We start from the raw sequence: 19,725 nt of genomic DNA, 5'->3' as shown, positions 1-19,725 counted from the left end.
GATTTCCCATGCTAACCATAATGCTCCAGTACCATAAACATTTATATATTGTCCATTTAAATAACGCACATACTCTGTCCCATTCATCGAAATGTAAACGATCACAAAAGAGTCAAGGCGGAAACCGCAGTGAAAGCTGTAACGTTTATTGAACAGAGGACATATGTTTGCAAATTACAGCGCCGCACGAGCACACAGTCCAGGGTTCATAATGCTGTTCCAATTCGGCTCTCCAAAGGGCCTTCTCACACAGTCCCTTTTTAAAACTAACTGAAAGGAAAAAGGTGTCAATTGCAGTTACATGCACAAAACCACATGGCAACTTTCATTTAGAATGAATCTCTGCTCTACTACTTAGATGGACACAAGGTGATTCTTCAAGTCCATGCACACGTTTTTGTATGGTCAGAACTTTTCAAAGAATAATGCTTTTGTAACCCATAGAGTATCTCAGGATAGTGTCGAGTTTAGCAAGCAGGGCAACAGCTTCAGTGAACAACAGAATTTCTAACATTTGCCCCAATCAATATCCTACTTTGCCCTCAAGAAATTCAACACAGTACTTCATTTTTGGAATAACAAGGGAAAATTCATCTGACAAACGACATGATACGGAGTACACCTATAAAAGGGATTTCTCATCTCAAACAATGTTTAATAGTCGACTTCTTTCCTTTTGTTCCAGTGGAAGAAAGTTTGGTCAAATTGTCAAAAAAAATACCACCAGGTTCTTGAGGTAGACTTTAACCTCCAATTTTCCTCTAAAAGTTATATTTTAACAACAAAAATTTTTTTAAAAACTTAATTTCCAGGAATTTAAACAATTTAAAACAAAATAACTATTTTTATAAGTAAAAAAAGTTATGTTGTTCCATTTTCTGAACTACATTCTATCTCTTTTTTTTGCCTTTTATGGAAATATCTAAAATAGTGATCATGGAGTAGAAAATTATTAGATTTTTATCTCCTTAGAGATTAATAATAGAAAACTGAAGAGGATTTTCTAATCAAAGAATCTGATAGTATAAAACATCTGATGTAGGAATACTTAATTGATGACCACTGAGACTGCTAATAAGAATAAAATTCGAAAATTCTAGAAGAGAAAGCCTAGCTGATTCACTTTGCTCTGCACAACTTATCTGGTTTAATTTAAGACAGCATCTCTGATGATTTTATTCTAAGCATAAGATGCCAGCTGGTCTCTTCTAAGAATTCTGTCACCCTGCCCTTGGTCTGAATGGTGAACTGGCCACTTTAGAGGTGTAGCTGTTGCTCATTTCTTGCATATGTCTCTGGATATACTTTTCTACTCTTTATTCCTTATTCACTTTGAAATGCAGAAATCCTCCACCTGTCTGAACATGATATTTTGACACGTAATTAAATATTACATGTAAAAATGAACCATTTTGTCGAAGAATTTAATTTTCTTCAACCTTCCTTTTTATTACTGTTCAATGCCCATGCAAAGGACCTGTTTACAACACCCAGATTCTTCATAGAGGACATTCCAGGCAGGCTTATCTCAGTTTGCTGGCAGGTGCATCCCAGTCACTTGCACATCTGGTTTCTCTTTGCATAGAAAAGAGTTTGCCATCCACCATCATCTGCTTCATGTCTTGGCTGGATTTATCCCAGAAAAGGCTATGGGGGAATGCCCATTTGCACTCTTAGTTTGTAAATCACAGTCATAAAATCAGAGGAAATGCATATCTGCCCGTCCCTAATTTGCACACGAAATTTATAAATCTAAAGCGGTTTTAAAAAGGGGCAACTTAAAGAATACCTTTATATGTGTCTATGTGACAATTTCCCCAGACTGGAAAAATGTTGGCCTTAGCTATTCGCTCATTGTTTTTAAAAATCACATTCGATCAATAAACATTTACTCGACTCCTACTATGGGCAGGCACTGTAGCTCTCCTTTAACCTTCCTAAAAGAAAGCAAAGGGCCTTATTCAGTGGGTTTAAGGCATCAATAAGGACAATTTGTGCTTGAGTCAATTTATTCTTGAGTGTTGTAGTCAGTTTTAAGGTAATCTCTTCCATATAAGAGGAAAAAAAGAAGGGAAGGGAGCGAGGCACTGCGCACCTACTGTGTGTCAACACCCAGCCAAGAACTGTGTGGGTGTATGTTGCAGAATTCTTAAGCCTCTTAAGAGCTAAGGGAGGGTATGTATTCTTCCCATTTTATGGACAAGGATAAAAAGCTTTGATGAGTTTAATAATTGTTCAAGATCATTTCTCATGCTACATTCTTAGCTTTGTTCTTAACAGATTCATGACAGGAAAAAGCTATCAACGTGATTCTAGAATTTGAACTCAGATCTGAGGAACTCCAAAATAAAAACTCAATGCTTATTGTTTCTGTTATTAATTTCACAACACCAAGATGCTGTAAATTTCTCTGGATTGAAAAACTGCTTGAGTACAGCTATTCTATGTTGCTGTAAATTCCTTTGTGAGGAAAGAGCCCTTAGAATCATGCATTCCCTATGCCAAGAATATGTGCGTAAAATCTTTCTTTCCTCACCTTAAAAATTTTGTTTTAAGATGAAATGAAGAAAGTGTGGCTATAATCCTCCCATTTCCTCAATATTATGAAGTAAAAGTCTGTAATTAACCTCTCTTGATGTTCTAGGAAATACAAATCAAGATAATCCTCTAGTTTTCATAATATATTTATTTGTCCCTCCGCTATTTCCTTTACCTTAAAAAATTAACGATATCATGAATATTAGATAAAAGAAAAAAACACTATGAAAAAATTACTCTTCTTAAGCTTAATTATCTCCAGATATAATTCATGGTAAGATTACTTCCTTTCTCTTATGTCTTATATTCTAACTCTTAACTCATCTTCATTTAATGCAAAAGAATTAATGGGCTTCCTTTAATATTTCTCTGCTTATTTTAAAGCTTTCTTCCTCTAGCTTTAGGTAAGAAGTCTTTAAAATCCATGGGCTATTTCACCGTTCTACATTGTGATAGAGGATTGTTATTTTCAAATTCCAATAGCAAACACAAAGAGAAGATTTAAATTTGGCAAAATAATTGAAGCTAGACATTATATAAATAGAAAATAAAACTTGCAATGACCAAAGAGCCCCCTTTTTGGTTGCAGTAGATTGCATCATAATGCCCACAGTGAAAATACTAGATTTTTCAGAAATCGGGTCCTCTCTAGCAACAATTCAACAAATGCATGTAAATGTACATCTGTGAAATAAATCTGCCACAGATCCTGCACCTGGAAATGAGGTCTCGAACAGGAAGCCATTTATTATCACAATAAATTATATCTATAATCTATAGAGACCCCCCCACTCCTTAAAAAAAACAAAAACCAAAAAAAAACACCTAACTTGGAAATTATAAAGACTCACTTGGGAAAAAAAAAATGGTTGATCGGCATATAATTCTTACAAAACTGCAAGCAGTATTTTTTTAAACATGTAGTTTAAAAGACAACGTATACATGCTTTTAGAGCTTAATTTCCTTGCATTTGTACTTAAGAATGAGACTGACTTTACCCGGTATCTAAATTAATCTCTAGAAGTAGCTAAACTATGTCAACCTTAGATTTTTAAAGCAGTATTGTGATTAAAATAGCCCTTGGAGACCTTAACTGCCTACCCATTCCCATATGCACCAGGAAGAAATGAATGTACATCTACCTCATTTTCTCCGAGGGTTCCTACTCTTGAGCATTACAATGTGATGTAAGCTTCAATCTCTTTTGTACTTGTAAGTAGTGCAGGGAAGATTCTGGAATACAGTACTGCCTAGCTGCTCTCAGAATCTGTCTGACCATGGAGCTTGTTGCATGTCTAGATCTCTTCTGATGATCTCCTTTTAACTAAGTTTGGGGTCTGGTCAACATGATTGCATTTTCTAAGCAGAAAAGAAAACTGCCAACATCCAAAGGCAAAAACAATAGGAATTAGAAGAACTCCAGATTCATCTTAATTTCTTCCTCCCACCTCCTTCTACTCTCCTTTTTGGCTGTGGTTATACAGGGCTCTTAATGTCCACTGCCACGGCCCACCTCTCTGCCCCCCCCCCCCCCCCACCAAAGGCCTGAAATCAGAATCTGGGGAGGGAATCTGGGCCATGGCAGTGTCCAGGGCTGAGGAAAACTGGCCATCCAGTCACACAGCTGGCCCTTGCTCCATGTACATCAGAGTAAGACACTCTTACATGTCCTAACACTCAAATTCAGCCAGATGAAACTTAAAAAGAGAAGTTAGAAAAAAGTTTCTTCCTTTGCAGATGTTCCTGAATTTGTCACCTTTATCATTGTACCTACATATGAAATAACTATATAAAGCACCTTAAAATAAGAATTCCTTCACCAAACTATTCTATAGAGAATTATATAAAATACTTCACCTATGAAAACAGTCCTATATAAAGCGAAAAAATATGTTAAAATACAAAATTAAAATGACTATTCTTAGGCTTCCCTGGTGGCGCAGTGGTTGGGGGTCCACCTGCCGATGCAGGGGATGCGGGTTCGTGCCCCGGTCCGGGAGGATCCCACGTGCTGCGCAGCGGCTGGGCCCGTGAGCCATGGCCACTGGGCCTGCGCGTCCGGAGCCTGTGCTCCGCAACGGGAGAGGCCACAGCAGTGAGAGGCCCGCGTACCGCAAAAAAAAAAAAAAAAAAAAAAAAAGACTATTCTCAACTTAAAGGCTAATTTGGAAATGATGTAATTTCTAGCTATTGCCAGAAATCTTTTTGTCTTGTACTACCACTTAAAATTAGTCAGTACCCAAATGCCTTAGCCAACCTCACTTATTTGCAGCAAGAATTCATAGTACCGAGGGCAGAATCCCAAAATATGTAGAAGACTGTATCTCACAATGGTGTGTCTTTAAAAAATGAACTCAGTACTTCTTTATGTGTGATATTTCACTGCCTTTTGTCTAGCTATTATAAGTTCGTTACCCAGTGTACTAAGTTGATTATTCCAGAATTTTTCCAAGCAAAAAGTTAGGCTGATGAGTATTTCCAGGGTCATCATCCATTTCCCTTTTTGAAAGAAGGCTCTAAATATGCCCTTTTCCAGTCTTCAGGCACCTCATCAGTCCTCCACGAGTTCTCAAAAATGATATCTAGCGGTTCTGTGATGACTTCGGCCAATTCATTAAGAACTCTAGGATGCCAGCCATTGGGACCTGTGGATTTGAACATATCGGGGTTATTTAAGTTCTCCTTTACCCATTCTTCCCCTAGTCCATCATGGATTCCTGCTCCAATTTTTAAGTCATACTTGTCCCTTTCTGGTTACTACATGGACTTCTGAAAACCAGCTTTCAGTCTCTGCTTTTTATCTATCAATTTTCTCTTTGAAGCTAATAAGAGAAAAATGTATTTTATTCTTCTCAAGCCTATGTTTTGTTTAAAAAAAAAAAAGGTCTACATCTCTTTCCTTTCATGTTTCTTATAAGAAAAGGAAAGTTAAAACGCAATAAATAAATAAAAGTATATCTGGTAATAGTTTGCCTTCCTGAAATCACATCACTGAATTCTGCATTCTGGCAGCCTTAGTCATAGGTAACAGTCAACATACTGCTAAACACTTCAAAGGCTACCTAGCTCATGCTCAGAGGGTACATATCTATCCAGCTTGTCTGTACAAGTGCTAATTCAAAATGTACCTTCCAAAATAAAAAAAGATTCACAATCATCTTTAATCATGATTTGTATGCACATAACTTTAACACATAGGCATTTAAAAAGCATAGTCGTGCATGAACTGGAAAGAGATGAAGAAGCATTTCTTACAAACAGTAACCTAGTTGAATTCATCTGCTATTGTGTGGTCATCTGCACCAGTGTTCTGAGATTGATATTACACTAATTATCTCCAAGCTCTGATCCGTGTTGACGGTTTTAACCCCTTCGTGGTCACCATGATTCCTCCAAAATTGAAAGACAGCAACAGATTACAGTTTCCTGCCCATCTGTCATAGTTATGCCCTGGGCCTAGAATCCCTTGACAGATCGAGAATGGACAAAGGAGAAGAAGGCAAAAAAAAGAGTGCAAAGGAAGAATGAGGATGCCTGGGTCTCTCCTATGATTTTTGATATGACAGGCAGGCTGTGCTGCTTGGATTCAACGATTTTCTTGTTGTTGTTTTTTAACTGGAAAAGCTTCTGGAAATGGTTGAATCAATTTTGCTCTCTTTTGTTTTTGTTTTGTTTTGTTTTTCTAGTCTATATCTCTCCAGTGGTACCCCCAGTTTTATCTCTTGCAAAAAAAAATCATATTGCAGGCATTATTAAGACTTTTAAGAAACAATTCTGCATATTTCTCTAGGGCATAATAATTGTTTTAGCATACGCCATCTTCACCCGCTCAAACCTGCCGATGGCAACATGTTAACTAATATGTCACCATTCATTACTTTGCGTAATATCATCCGGCAGTTGCATCTAAATGGATAGGAAGTATTACTAGCCATGCTCAGGAAGTTTCTTTCTCCAGAAAATCAAGCTGCTTTCAGGCCTTTTTCGCCCCTGTAAGACCAAGTAATAATATCTTACTACTCACTAATATATTCACATAGTCACTCAGATAAACCCATACCCAAGCCAATCAATGCCTCCATGAAAACCAAACTCCTGTTATAAACTATGTCAAAGTAATGTTCAATCTGTCTTGACAAACTAAGTTTTTTTTTTTTTGAGGGGGGAGTGATCAAAGTTACCTTAACATCACGAAGGCAAAACTGTTTCGTTTTTAATGCTCTAATGAATGAATGAATGAAAAAGCATTGCAACAAAAATTGTATTTGCTATAGAGTACAAGCTAACTTGCTATTTCTATCTGAAAAACCAGAAAGAGCCTCAGGTTACAGCATTAGGGTTACTAAGACCTCAGGAAGACTACAGCTGAATTCTGAAGGGGTCACAAAGGAAGGAGGCAGCATCTTGAGGACATTCTTATTAAAATGATTCTCAGATGTCTGCACCACACCTGATAGGCTCTGCCTGAAGTCAGCAGGATGACCTTGTCTACTGTTAAAGGTCATTTTATTCCAGGAACCTGTGGAAATAAAGAAAACGTCTTTGTACAGACTATCATCTAGTAAACGGGCAGACACCCTCCACCTTAAACTTATCTAAAGATGTGGACCACGAAGTCATTCACAAATCTAGCATCAACCTAACAGCCTCGGAAACCTCTTGTGTCTTTGGTTCAACAAAAATAAATCTCATTCATTAAACAAGCCCAGCCGTGCAATTTGCTACTTTTCATTCTTTGGGGGAGGGGGTGGGAGGCAAACAGGATTTCCACAGTTGGGTCATGGAGAGTTTCAAGATGTGACAGCAGTCGCAGAGAACAGTAATTAGCTGAGCACATGGTGCTTCGTGATCATAGGAAACGTGAGTAATTTCCATGCTAGGAAGGCTCCTTGGAGCTCTGGCGCCTGGCATGCATTGTGACATCCCAGATCCTTTTCCTTACAGACCGCAGTCCTCAAGCTGAATAGAAATGAACAGATGTTCACAACTCTGACCAGCTTTAAGGAGATAACTGCTAGAAATACGTCTTATGGGCAAACAAGCCAGTCCAGCCTCATTTCACAGAGCTGCTCCTACCACCTCACATTTTTTCCTTTCATTTTCCCCCCTAAATAATCCGACATACTCCTACAAAGAAAAAAGCCCTTTCTTCACTCCACCAAGAAAAATAACAATCTGTTTATATGTGTTTACAGCCTTCTTTGGATATGACTAGGCTGACTTAACAAATCATGAAAGGAATTGCCTCAAACCTGGTCCTTTCTCAAAATTCATAAAAGTCAACCTCTGGACCAATAAATAATAGCAAGTTATATTTTTGGTTCTACTAATGCTCCTGAAGTTTTCCTGTTTTTAAAGTTTGTAAAAATTGAATGCCAGCGGTTTGTAATATGCCAAATTATTATCTATGTCTACGGAAACATTACTAAAAGGTTTATACTCTGGTTTGGCCTAATTCTTCCCCAATCTGCCTTTGAGCCCACTCTCAGATAGTCCTACATCAGGGCCATACAAACCTAATTCTTGGGCTGAACTGTGACTTTCTCGGTTTTATTTGCTCTAAGCTCTTATGGGGGATGGGAGGGGTACAGGGACAGTCTTTCATTTCACAGATACTTGGCAATTCTAATCTATGTTAGAGTTCCAATCTGAGAAACAGAGGGGGTGGGCAGGGGTGCAGAAAAAGTTATTTAAGGAATAAAGAAACTATTATCCTGTGGTTAAACATTAAATGTTATGAGATTACGTTTTCTTTTTTCTCAGTTGATTATTCTGATTTTTAACTGGCTTCCAGTCTGTTGCTCTTTTCAGCTTGTGATTTTCCCCCTAATTAAAAGGCAATCAGAGTTATATGCAGGCTAAACCATTTAGAGGTTATTTCTCTATTGTGATATTAGGTTAAAGGATGTAGCTCGATTGCAGATGTAGAACCAATAAATCCTCCACATGTGGTGGCTGAGACAAAAAAAATAAAACTGGTGACTGTACAATAACAGGCCATGCAATTCCCTTGCGGGGGGCGGGGAGGGAGGGGGACGACTCTCTCATAGGAAAGAATTAATAAAGAACAGTGGTGCAAATGCTGCCTTCTCTCCTCCTGGATGGCACAAGGCACACAAATCTGAACCTTTGGGTGGTTGGTGATAAGACAAGATTTTTTAACACATAACTTTCTCAACATTCAACCATGTCACACTACTTATTGTTATGGAACCAAGGAAGGTTGGTAATTTGATAAGAGACCGGGGAGGTGGGCGGGTGTAAATACAGCCTCATTTTAGCTGTAAATTTCTCCAAAGGCAGAAACCACATTTTACACTTCTTTCTATCTGCCTTGGGAATATTATATATAGCATGTCACACACTTCTACTGCTGATTGATTCAACTGTCCACAGTATAATTTTTACATATAATTTCTCAGTAAACAAAGTTGCTATTGAGAAATGTTAGTCTAGCAAGTCAGATAGGAGTATAGTTTCCTTTGCCTACACAACAGAGAATAAAATTGCAATATGTTCACTAAACCCATCTGCATCTTCACAGTCATCTTTCAGTTCCTCGAAAGGCCTCTGGTGGCGGGGGCACCTCTCAGCTGCTGGGAAGGCTGAGGCTGCCTCCCAGCCCCCAGTAGGCTGGAGGATGCAATGTTACGTTACACAATGAGTTGGCATATATGTTCTTTTTTCTACAGGGGTTTTACAGGGTAGGTTTCCAGGGATTCTATAGAAAAATGTTTGGCCTGCTCCAGTATGATCCACGTATATTTTCTTTTTCTGACTTTAAACACAAATACCCAGACGCATTATAAACCATTCTGTACAACTATCCTGCCTCCATCTGTGGTGTGTACTTGGTAAGTACTGATTTACTATCTAATTCCTGGAACAAATTAAACAGGTTATAATAAACTGAACAGCTTCTCGCCACCTTCTCTGGACCCACAAGAGTTCTAAGTGTCACTCAGGACTGAATCTGCAGGTTTTAAGCAAATGGAATGTATACTGGAGAGGATGGAAATTCTCCTACCCCTTATTATTCAGAAAACTCTCAGGAACAAATTCAGAGGTTAAAAGACAAAAGCGTCTTTATTTATGCTCTCCTCAGGGCATTCACCGATTTTATAATTTTTCAACTGAATAGCTGTGTAAATTTCCGATTTCTTAAAACCACTTTGTTATAGTCATCGTTGACATATTCTGAATATGCTAAATTCCCCCCACACGGAGGGCAGCCCACAGGGCTGTGGTCGGCAAGTGGCAGCAAACTCCAGAGACCAAGCTTCAGAGGCCCGGGACCTCCTCGCCGCCCAGAGTTGGGTCATGTCTTATCTCTACCAGGAAGAAATGATCAGGGGTTTAACTGTTGGGAATTCTGAATTCTTCTTTCAACAATTTTATAATAATTAACAGCTGGTCACAACATGAAACTGGGGCTAGGTCACCACACTTTCAAGAAGTTTAATAGTACTGTTATGGAGGCAAAATAGTAGCTGGAGGGGACAGTGCTTTTAAGAACAAAGAGGGATTCTGAGCATGTTTACAGATGGAGTGGAAGGATTCCATGGAGAGAGACCAAATGCAAGAAAATAAAGGCATAATTATGGACCATAATTATGACTAGGGCCAAGGGTAGATACCCAGAGGAGGGATTAGTCTTAGAGGGGAGAGAGGCAATTCCTCATCAGAAACAGAGGGAAAGAAGAACAGATGGGCAAGGACGTCAACACACTTTGAGATGAAGGAGAGAGCAAGGGAGGTAGCTCGTGTGCAACGGACTTGCAGTTCTCAGGAACGACCTAGCCAAGGTCATCTGCAGAAGGGGAGGTGAGAGAGGAGCAAGGGTACAGTTTTAAGGCGCCCAGAGGCGGTAAGGGGGGCCTGAACTGGGACATGAAATCAGTTTGACAGCTGCAGGAGGGCAGACTCAGCTGGGCTGGACTGCATAGAATTACAGTGAAATGAGCTTTTAGAGTTTTTCTGTATTATGCTTCAAAGTCTCCAAATACTACCCAAAATAGGGATCAAGACACGGGCCTGGAAATGCGCAATACAAGTCCAGAATAGAAATAATGATAAGTGCTACAGTATGTTGTATATGAGTGTTCTGTCTTCCAGTAAAGCTCTTTAAGGCATATTTGATATGCCTTTGAATGAAACAGTGCCGTTGATGACTAGCTTGGTCTGTTTGGGCTGCTATAACAGAATACCACAGACGGGCTGGATTATAAACAACAGAATTATTTCTCACACTTCTGCAGGCTGGGAAGTCCAAGGTCAAGGTGCCCACAGGGTCAGTGTCTGGTGAGCCTGTCTTCCTGGTTCACAGACACCACCTTCTCACTGGGTTCTCACAAGGAAGAAGGGGCAAGAGAGCTCTTAGGTCTCTTTTATTAGGGCATCAATCCCTTCCTGAGGGCTTTACTCTCATAATCTAATCACCTCCCAAAGGCCCCACCCCCAAATACCATCACATTGGGGATTAGGTTTCAACATATGAATTTTGAGACATAGACATTCAGTCTATAGCATCATCTGTCTCTAACCAGGCTCCCTGGCTACCCATTTAAGGCTTTCTCACCTCTCTGTCCCTCCGTCTCCTTCTCTCTCATCTACATACTCACAGTAAAATCATCCTTTATTATGTACTAATGGTGCTTGAAACCACCATTAACACTACCCTGCTAACTCTGATTACAATTATCATTAATGTAATTACCATCAACTGTAGGTTTATAGTACATATTACAATTATTACTACCTGCCTACCCCACCAACAGTAAACGGCTACGAACAGTAACTGAGCGACCTTCTTCTGTGCCGGGCACTGTGCTAAGGACACAGTATATTTAAACATAATCTCCTTTACTTCTTACCACAAGCCAGCGTGATGGCTATCATGGACTCAGTTTTACGCATGGGGAATCTGAGGCTTTAAAGTGTAGATACCCTGAGAGGGTCAAAGAGCTAATCAGTGGCAGAGCAGTCCTGTCCCACGGCAAAGCCCAACCTTGTAAAAGTATGTCTGCACTCCCCATCATTTTTGTTTTTATTTATTTATTTTGGTCCATGCAGCATGCGGGACTTCCATGACCAGGGATGGAACTTCGTGCATCCTTCAGTGGAAACGCAGAGTCCTAACCACTGGACTGCCAGGGAATTCCCCCCATCATTTTTGACTGTGAATGTATAGTAGTTAAATAGCATCCTCCAAAATTCACATCCACCTGAAACCTCAGAATGTGAATTTGCAAATACAGCCTTTGCAGATGGTTTAAACTCTGGAGGTGAAATCATCCTGGATTTAGGGTGGGCCCTAGATGCAGCCACTGGTGTTCTTTTAAGAAGAGGAGAAGACACAGACACACACCGAGAAGAAGGCCATGTGAAGACAGAGGCCAAGAGCGGAGTAATGCAGCTACAAGCTCAGTAATGCCAGGAACCACCAGAAACTGGGAGGGGCAAGGGAGAATTCTCCCTTCGGGCCCTTAGAGGGAGCATGGCCCCCCACAAACTGTGATTTCATATTTCCGGACTCCAGAACTGTGAGAGAGTAAACGTCTGTTGTTTGAAGCCACTCAGTTTGTGGTACTTTGTACAGCAGCTCTCATAAACTAATATGGAATCCTTTCACAGAAATACTTAATTTCTCAAATGCTCTTGGGAGTATTTTTAATCACTCCATCATTTTTAGCAATACATGCAAATGTGATTTTAGGCAAAAGGTATTTTATTTTTATTCAGGATACAAAATGTTGCGCATAATGCTTACTTAGATATATTTAATGTCATTCATAATATATAAGAACATTTTAATTTTGTCCTATTAAATAAATGATGCAAACTGTTATATGATTTGTAAAAAATACATTAAAAACTATATGCTGTGTTTATGCATCCTCCATGTATATTAAGATGCAGACTGAGATTTAACTATTTCCTACAGCATCAAAAATAGAAAACAATCAGGGCTTCCCTGGGGGCACAGTGGTTGGGAATCTGCCTGCCAATGCAGGGGACATGGGTTCGAGTCCTGGTACGGGAGGATCCCACATGCCGCGGAGCAACTAAGCCCGTGCGCCACAACTACTGAGCCTCCCTGCGCTCTAGAGCCTGCGAGCCACAACTACTGAAGCCCGCGTGCCTAGAACCCGTGCTCCGCAACGAAGAGTAGCCCCCGTCGCCGCAACTAGAGAAAGCCCACACGCAGCAACAAAGACCAAACTCAGCCAAAAAATAAATAAATAAAAACATTGGCTTATGATGTTTAAAAAAAGAAAGAAAATAATCAGCAGTTGGGATGATTGTTTTCATTTTGCTTGATGCCCATGAGTTTATTTACTTGAATATTTATGATTTGCTTTAAGTTGCAAGACCAGAGGGAAGGTTACAGTGACTATTTGTAAGCATTTCTCTACAAATAACACGCTATATACATGACATTTTTATTTCCAATAAGTTAAAATTGAATGTAAACACCAGTATTTTTCTGTTTTGATATCAGTTATTGAAGAATGTGAGTTTAATGTGCAATGTAAGCATATCTGAACTCTAATGAAGCTCTCATTTTACAGAGGAAAATATTTAAATAATTTTCATTGATATACTTAAAGATATATGATGAAATAGTTACTATTCCCAACCTGGAAACCTTTCTTGACTCTTTTGACAGCTCAGAAACCTCCAGCTAGATAACATGGCCGTTTCTATATTAGCAGTTCTCAAACATTTGTTTCCAGGAGCAAACTGCATTTTTAAAAAACACTGAAGATTCCAAAGAGCTTTTGTTTATATGGGTTATAATTATCGACATTTACCTATTTGAAACTGCAACTGAGAAATGTTTAAAATATTTATTTAATTCATTTAAAAATTAAAATAGTACATGTATCATGTTAACATAACATTTTTATTAAAAATAAATCTATTTCCCCCAAAATTAATAATAAGCATGACATTGTTTTACATTTTTGCATATCTCTTTAATGGCTAGTTTTATAGGCTACTGAGTTCTCATATCTTCCACACTTGAACTGTGACAATATGTTGTCTTAGTTGAAATACATGAAGAAAATCTGTGCCATTAGAAAAAGGAAAATATTTTAACAGCTTTTTAAGATAGATAATTGTAGATATTCTTTTGCTACCATGCCAAAATTTGACAACATATAGATTCTTAAGTCAGTTACCATGTGAAATCTGAAACCATATCAATGAACTTTTTGTACTCCATCAACTACATGAAAATCTTTGGTCTGTCTTCTACTATTAACAGATCTCTTGTTATACGTGATTTGGCAACATCATGCATTAATCATTTGGAAAATATTAGGTTCCTGAGCTACGCAGATCTTCTAAATGTTAACACATATCGTCATTCAATATCAAAAAAGTAACATTTGTTACTATCACCACCCAGCTCATCAAAAAAGCCTTCAAGTCTTGGGAAACTGTCAAGCTCGCTGTGGCAGACACAGGTTTTTTTTTTAATGTAATTTTTACTTGAATATTCAAATTTTACCATTAACAAATATTATCCATTACTTTTCTTGAAATATTAGGTTCACTTTACTCACTTTCAAGAAATTTAGCTGCTGGGACTTCCCTGGCAGTCCAGTGGTTAAGACTCTGGGCTTCCAATGCAGTGGGTGCGGGTTCAATCTCTGGTTGGGGAACTAAGATCCCACATCCCACGCAGCGTGGGCAAAAATAAAATAAAATACATATTAAAAAAGAAAGAAATTTAGCTGCCAAATACCCAGTAAGTAACCACAATTTGTTCCTCAGTTGTTCTTCTAAGGCAAAATGCTGTTCCATGACTAAAGCAGCTAGTTGAGCTAGTAACTTAACAGCAGAAGTGGTTAGTGAGGAGACAAGGTTCACATGCACTTCCATTTGCAACAGAAGTCTTTGTGAGTAGTTCTCATTTTGTCATACAGAATATCAAAATAAAAATGTACTCAAAGGTTGAGAATTTAATCAACTTACTAATTTCTACTGCTTCATCAAGGATATTTTAAGGAAAACAGCTATTTTTTGGCATGTGCGCAGGTGATGAACGCCATAAGCACTAACGCAGTTTGATGCCACTGCCTTGACTGGCACTAATGTGCCAGCATTTTTACCCACTGTGGCTTTTGTGCTACCAATGCAAACGTCCACAATGCGAAAAAGGCAAATAATGTTACAGTATTGTTATGAAATAATTATTACCTCAAAGACCCCTGGGACCCCCAAGGATCTGTGGACCACACTTTGAGAACCACTGTCTAAACCACTCCTAGATGGTACAGGCCACAAAATCAGCACCAGGAGATCTCAGACCAACTCATCAGTCTGGAATATAATTCTTCCCTTTGAAATAACTCCTTCCTAACAATCGCTCTGTATTTACCCTCCTGGCTCCCCACCTGCCTCAGCCCCATGAAACCAGAAAGTCTGTAGCCTTCCTGCCATGAAGATGAGTTGACCTTCCTCCTGTCGGGAGAGGGTTTGCAAAGGTAGCTGGGCTGGCTAGGGGGGGAAACGCTTCTCGGAGGGACAGTGCTTGCCAGATTTGACGAAAGCAAGAGCTTTTCATGTGACTTAGGCAATTCTGATCAAAAATAACCTGTGGTCTCTTGGCATCCAGTCCCAGACCCCTGAACACTGAAGCGTGGCCTCCACTGGGCCTTAACCTCACCTGCCAAATTGGAATGGGCAGGGAAGCAAGACAACTGTCATAAGCCTTTTTAGCAATTCCTTGGAAAGCCCATTTGCATGTCTAGTGGCAGCCAGAGTGAAGCACTACCCAGGGGATCTGTGCTGTTTTCCATTACTCTACCTCTTCTCTGGTTTTGGCAGGGGAAAGAGGGACATTTTTAAATGTCTCGAGAAAGCCACAAGCTCTGATGCCATCATTCTGGGTCTTAAGGACCATCAGCTAATTGCTTTAAAGAAACAGTACTGGGCTTCCCTGGTGGTGCAGTGGTTAAGAATCCACCTGCCAATGCAGGGGACACGGGTTTGATCCCTGGCCCAGGAAGATCCCACATGCCACCGAGAAACTAAGCCAGTGTGCCACAACTACTGAGCCTGCGCTCTAGAGCCCACGAGCCACAACTACTGAGCCCATGTGCCACAACTACTGAAGCCCACGCGCCTAGAGCCCGTGCTCTGCAACAAGAGAAGCCACCGCAATGAGAAGCCCGCGTACCGCAAGGAAGAGTAGCCCCCGCTCGCCACAACTAGAGAAAGCTGGCGCACAGCAACGAAGACCCAATGCAGCTAAAAACAAAAAAAAAAATAAAATAAAATAAAAGAAAGAAAGAAACAGTACTTATGAAGTCATCTGAATAATCCTCAAAATGCTGGCCTTGTCCAAATAAACTCTGAGGACGTGTAAATGGGTTACCTGAAGCAGCAAAATATGTAAATAGGACTGAGTTTCATCATACACTGAAGGTCTTCACCACACACACACTTGCTGTTATGAAGTGACACTTCTAGAAGGTTTGGGAGCAAAACCCAAATCGCAGCCCTTCACACGGTTACAGTTCAAGGTAGCCTAATGTCACTGTGTCCAGAGTGAGCCCAGAGTGACTCTTTGTGTGTGTGTGTGTGTGTGTGTGTGTGTGTGTGTGTGTGAGAGAGAGAGAGAGAGAGAGAGAGAGAGAGAGAGACAGAGAGACAGAGAGACAGAGAGACAGAGAGACATTGAGGGTTGGGGGTGGGGAATGGAGGACACCTGGGTCTACCTCCTCAAACCAAACCAGCCTATCCTCCAGGTATCCTCAGCAGTCAGTGCATCCCTTCCTGCCAGGACAGAAGTGAAAGCCCCTGGCGGGAAGCAGTGCAGGGCTAGAGACCCATGCTCAGACTCTGGAAGGAAACCCCAGGTTTACTACTTTCTGGATGGGTGGCCTTGGGCACATTACTTAACCTAACTGCTCTGTGCTTCAGTTTCCCATCTGAAATGAGAACAACAGTGGTACCATTTCAGAGGGCTGTTATGAGGATTAAACGAGTTAACATCTGCAAGACTGTTTAGAACAGTATCTGGCACAGTGTCAGCCTATATAACTGGATGTTTCTTCTAACACGTACCCCATAAAAGGCATGGAATTCTATTTCTTCATTCAATCACCGAGTGATATAAACCCACCCCTAAGGAGGCATAGATACTTAGGCACATTTTCAGAACAAAAACATAATGGATGTGCGGCAACATTATTAAGTTAGTCATCCACGAATGTTATTAGAATAAATCATGAATAGTGTGTATGCTTTAAGCACTGTCTAGCCATTAAGTTTGAAAAATTTCATTTAGCTTTGTGAAGCATGCCCTATAGAACATAACTGCCCTAGCAGTCGTTCTCAGCTTGTTCAAGCATAAAGACCCCTTTAATTGTTTTAAAACGTAAGTCACACCCCCCCGCCAAAAGGCGTGTGTGTGAGTGCACGCATCCACACACACACACACACACACACACACACACACACGCACAAAAGAGAGTAACTTCACTATTAAATTCTTCTTACTTTCCTACCACTCTTTGAGAAAAATTGTTGCTTTAAAAGTGATCAAGAATGTAAGAATACCTTCAAATAAATGTATATGAAACATTATTTATGTACAGATCCACTGAGGATAGTTAGTACCCAAGTAGGTTCCAACTGTTTTTATTTTGGCTACACCGTGCAGCTTGTGGGATCTCAGTTCCCCAACCGGGGATCGAACCAGGGATTCCACGGCTGTGAAAGCCCAGAATCCTAACCAGTAGGCCACCAGGGAACTTGGTTCCAAGACTCCTATATTAATTCCTCAAGGGTCTGGGTTTCTCAGATTAGAAGTCGCTTTCACAGAGGAATGGAATCATCAGAAGCTAAGATCGTGTTCTTGAAGAAATTCAAATATATTAAAATAAAAGTTGATTAACCCAGTGAAAGTCAAACCCCAGGATCCCGACTTGAATCTAACACGGAGTGGTCACCCCAGGCTTGCATCGGTTAGCATACGGCAGGCAAGAAGTATTTCAATACATCTGAATACAGCAGTATTCCAAGAAGCTAAAGGCCAACATTTTTTATGACTTAAATCAGAATAGCTTGCTTTCCTCTCCACACAATCTTCCACAGTTGAGCCTCACAATTTTTCACTGTTTACCCCTTCAGGAATCTGACCCTCTGCGGCAAAGATGTTAAACAGAGAAACAGATAATACCGCGTCGTTTCTACAGGAAACATGCCTGGTTCCAGAGATAATAGAAAGGACCCAAATTTCCTGGAACTAATACAGATCCATGGAAACATCTCCAGGCAAAAACAGAGAAGCTCAGTGGACTGGGCATTTTTCAGACAATTCAAAACTAGGATAACAAGAGATTTTAGAAGCTCCCTACTGTTGATAGGACTTTGCTCTGTATGACATGGAACGCAATCCCAAGAGCTGACTTTTTGTCCCTCAGACAAAATAGTATTTGAAATAGGTATAAACGTCTGCTGAAATTACGTTTAGGAACAAGTTCTTCAGTTATTTTCTTCTGTGCTTCTCATTCCCTTTGAGAGCAAATGGAAAACCACCTCTCACGTAATTGCATTTTGCTATCACTTTAAAGGCAGAGTTGTTTTTATTTTAGGACATAACGTGCAAAATCATGTTATTTGACTCTACCTTATATTCACAGGTCATGCAAGCTAAATAAAGACACCTTGCTGATTTCTTAATATAGATTCAGCTAAGATTAGTTATGCATCTGCCACCTTAACATTCAGATTGGGGGGAAGAAAAGCCTTAGTTAAAAATCACACTTGCATTGGAAGCACTTATAATTTCATGGTTCATTTAAGAGCATCACAATCAAGAATTTAATTATGTCAAAAAAAGAACGGTATCTTTTTAACAACCAGAAGTGCATCCCCCTCAATTTCTCTCCTCCCCCGCCACCAAAGTGGGTCATTCTTCTTAACCTTTATGGGCTTGTTTTCTGACCTAGGAAATAACGAGTGTGATTAGATGATCTTAAGATACCCTCTGGTTCTATCATGCTGTGATTTTAAGATTCCTAGGGAATAGTCTGATGCGGAGGCAAAGGTGAAACAGAGCCAAGATGCTGTGGGAACTCGGCCAATTCAGCTCCTAAACAAGGCAGTAATTCCCATGATGCAGACACACATCGCACTGGGCACTGTCAGTGGACTGGCAACCCGAAGCTACCACAGAACAACAGTTCCACCAAAACCTCAACTCCACATTAACATTTAAACATCTGCCTACACACTTTATTTAATCCATTCTATGGTTAATGCAAGGATCTCTATGACACCAGTTAAAAAACAAAATATTCAACTGAGTATTGGCTTTTAAAATAAGTAAATAAAAATGAAACAAATAAACATCTGCCTAACAATATGCCATTCAATAAATCACTGAACCTCAAAAAAAACAAAAAAAAAAAACAAAAAAAAACATGGATTCCTCCCAACTAAGATCTGTGTCAAGGCATCAGAATGGACTGAGAACTAATAACAGGAAATTAACCTCTGTAGGGGGGAAGAGGAAAGTCTTATTTTTGGATCAGCAAATCTAACAATAATTTTCAGGTTGAGTAACAAAGCGTTTATGCTTTGCAAGTTTCTGTAAATGCATAGTATAATCCTTTACACCACTGAATTACTTAAATAATTCACTCTGGTGGTGGATAATGTTCTGATTGGTCCAATTAAATGAAGGTCTGACTGGTTCCCCCGCCAAACAGAGCCTGAGACAAAAGCTTAGGTGCAGGTCGTTTATTTGGGAATGTGATCCCAGAAAGCAGAAGTAGGGGCCAGGGAGAGTGAAATAAAGAAGGGAAAGCCAACACAAGGATGCATCTGGAGTTGGCCACTCAGTGACGTACTGTTCAATTCTGTAAGACCTTCAGGGGAGCCTTAGGAAATGCATCTCAGAACCAGGTATGTGAAAGAAGAAAGGAGGAACATTTAGACCTCATCTTCTATTACCCACTTGTCAAGGTTTTCCTGGTGGGTGGCAATTTTTCTGCACTTTGTATTTACACACGGTGAGAGCCTAGTCAGCTCCCACAGGAGTGAATGAAAAAATCAAAGAAGCTCCTGGCTATAAAGCAAGAAGCGCAGGCTTGAGTCAATGAGCCGTTAGGCTACACTTCTGTGCTACCTGTTTAAGCCTGTGCAGAAGTGTTCACTCAGCA

General features: G+C 39.9%; 1 protein-coding gene across 1 annotated transcript in view; it reads right to left on the bottom strand.

The window, feature by feature from the left end:
• Positions 1-4,884: 4,884 nt before the first annotated feature.
• SAMD5 (sterile alpha motif domain containing 5) overlaps positions 4,885-19,725 on the bottom strand; it is a 54,106-nt gene continuing 39,265 nt past the window's right edge. Inside the window, exon 2 of the mRNA XM_079939955.1 lies at positions 4,885-5,184. Within this exon, the coding sequence (XP_079796081.1) occupies positions 5,122-5,184 (63 nt within the window). The 3' untranslated portion in view covers positions 4,885-5,121. The remainder of the gene's footprint in view (positions 5,185-19,725) is intronic.

This window comes from Stenella coeruleoalba (assembly GCF_951394435.1).
Source record: "Stenella coeruleoalba genome assembly, chromosome: 12".
Lineage (NCBI taxonomy): Eukaryota > Metazoa > Chordata > Mammalia > Artiodactyla > Delphinidae > Stenella > Stenella coeruleoalba.
Note: the sequence above shows the minus strand (reverse complement) of the source record. Positions and strands in the feature narration are given on the sequence as shown.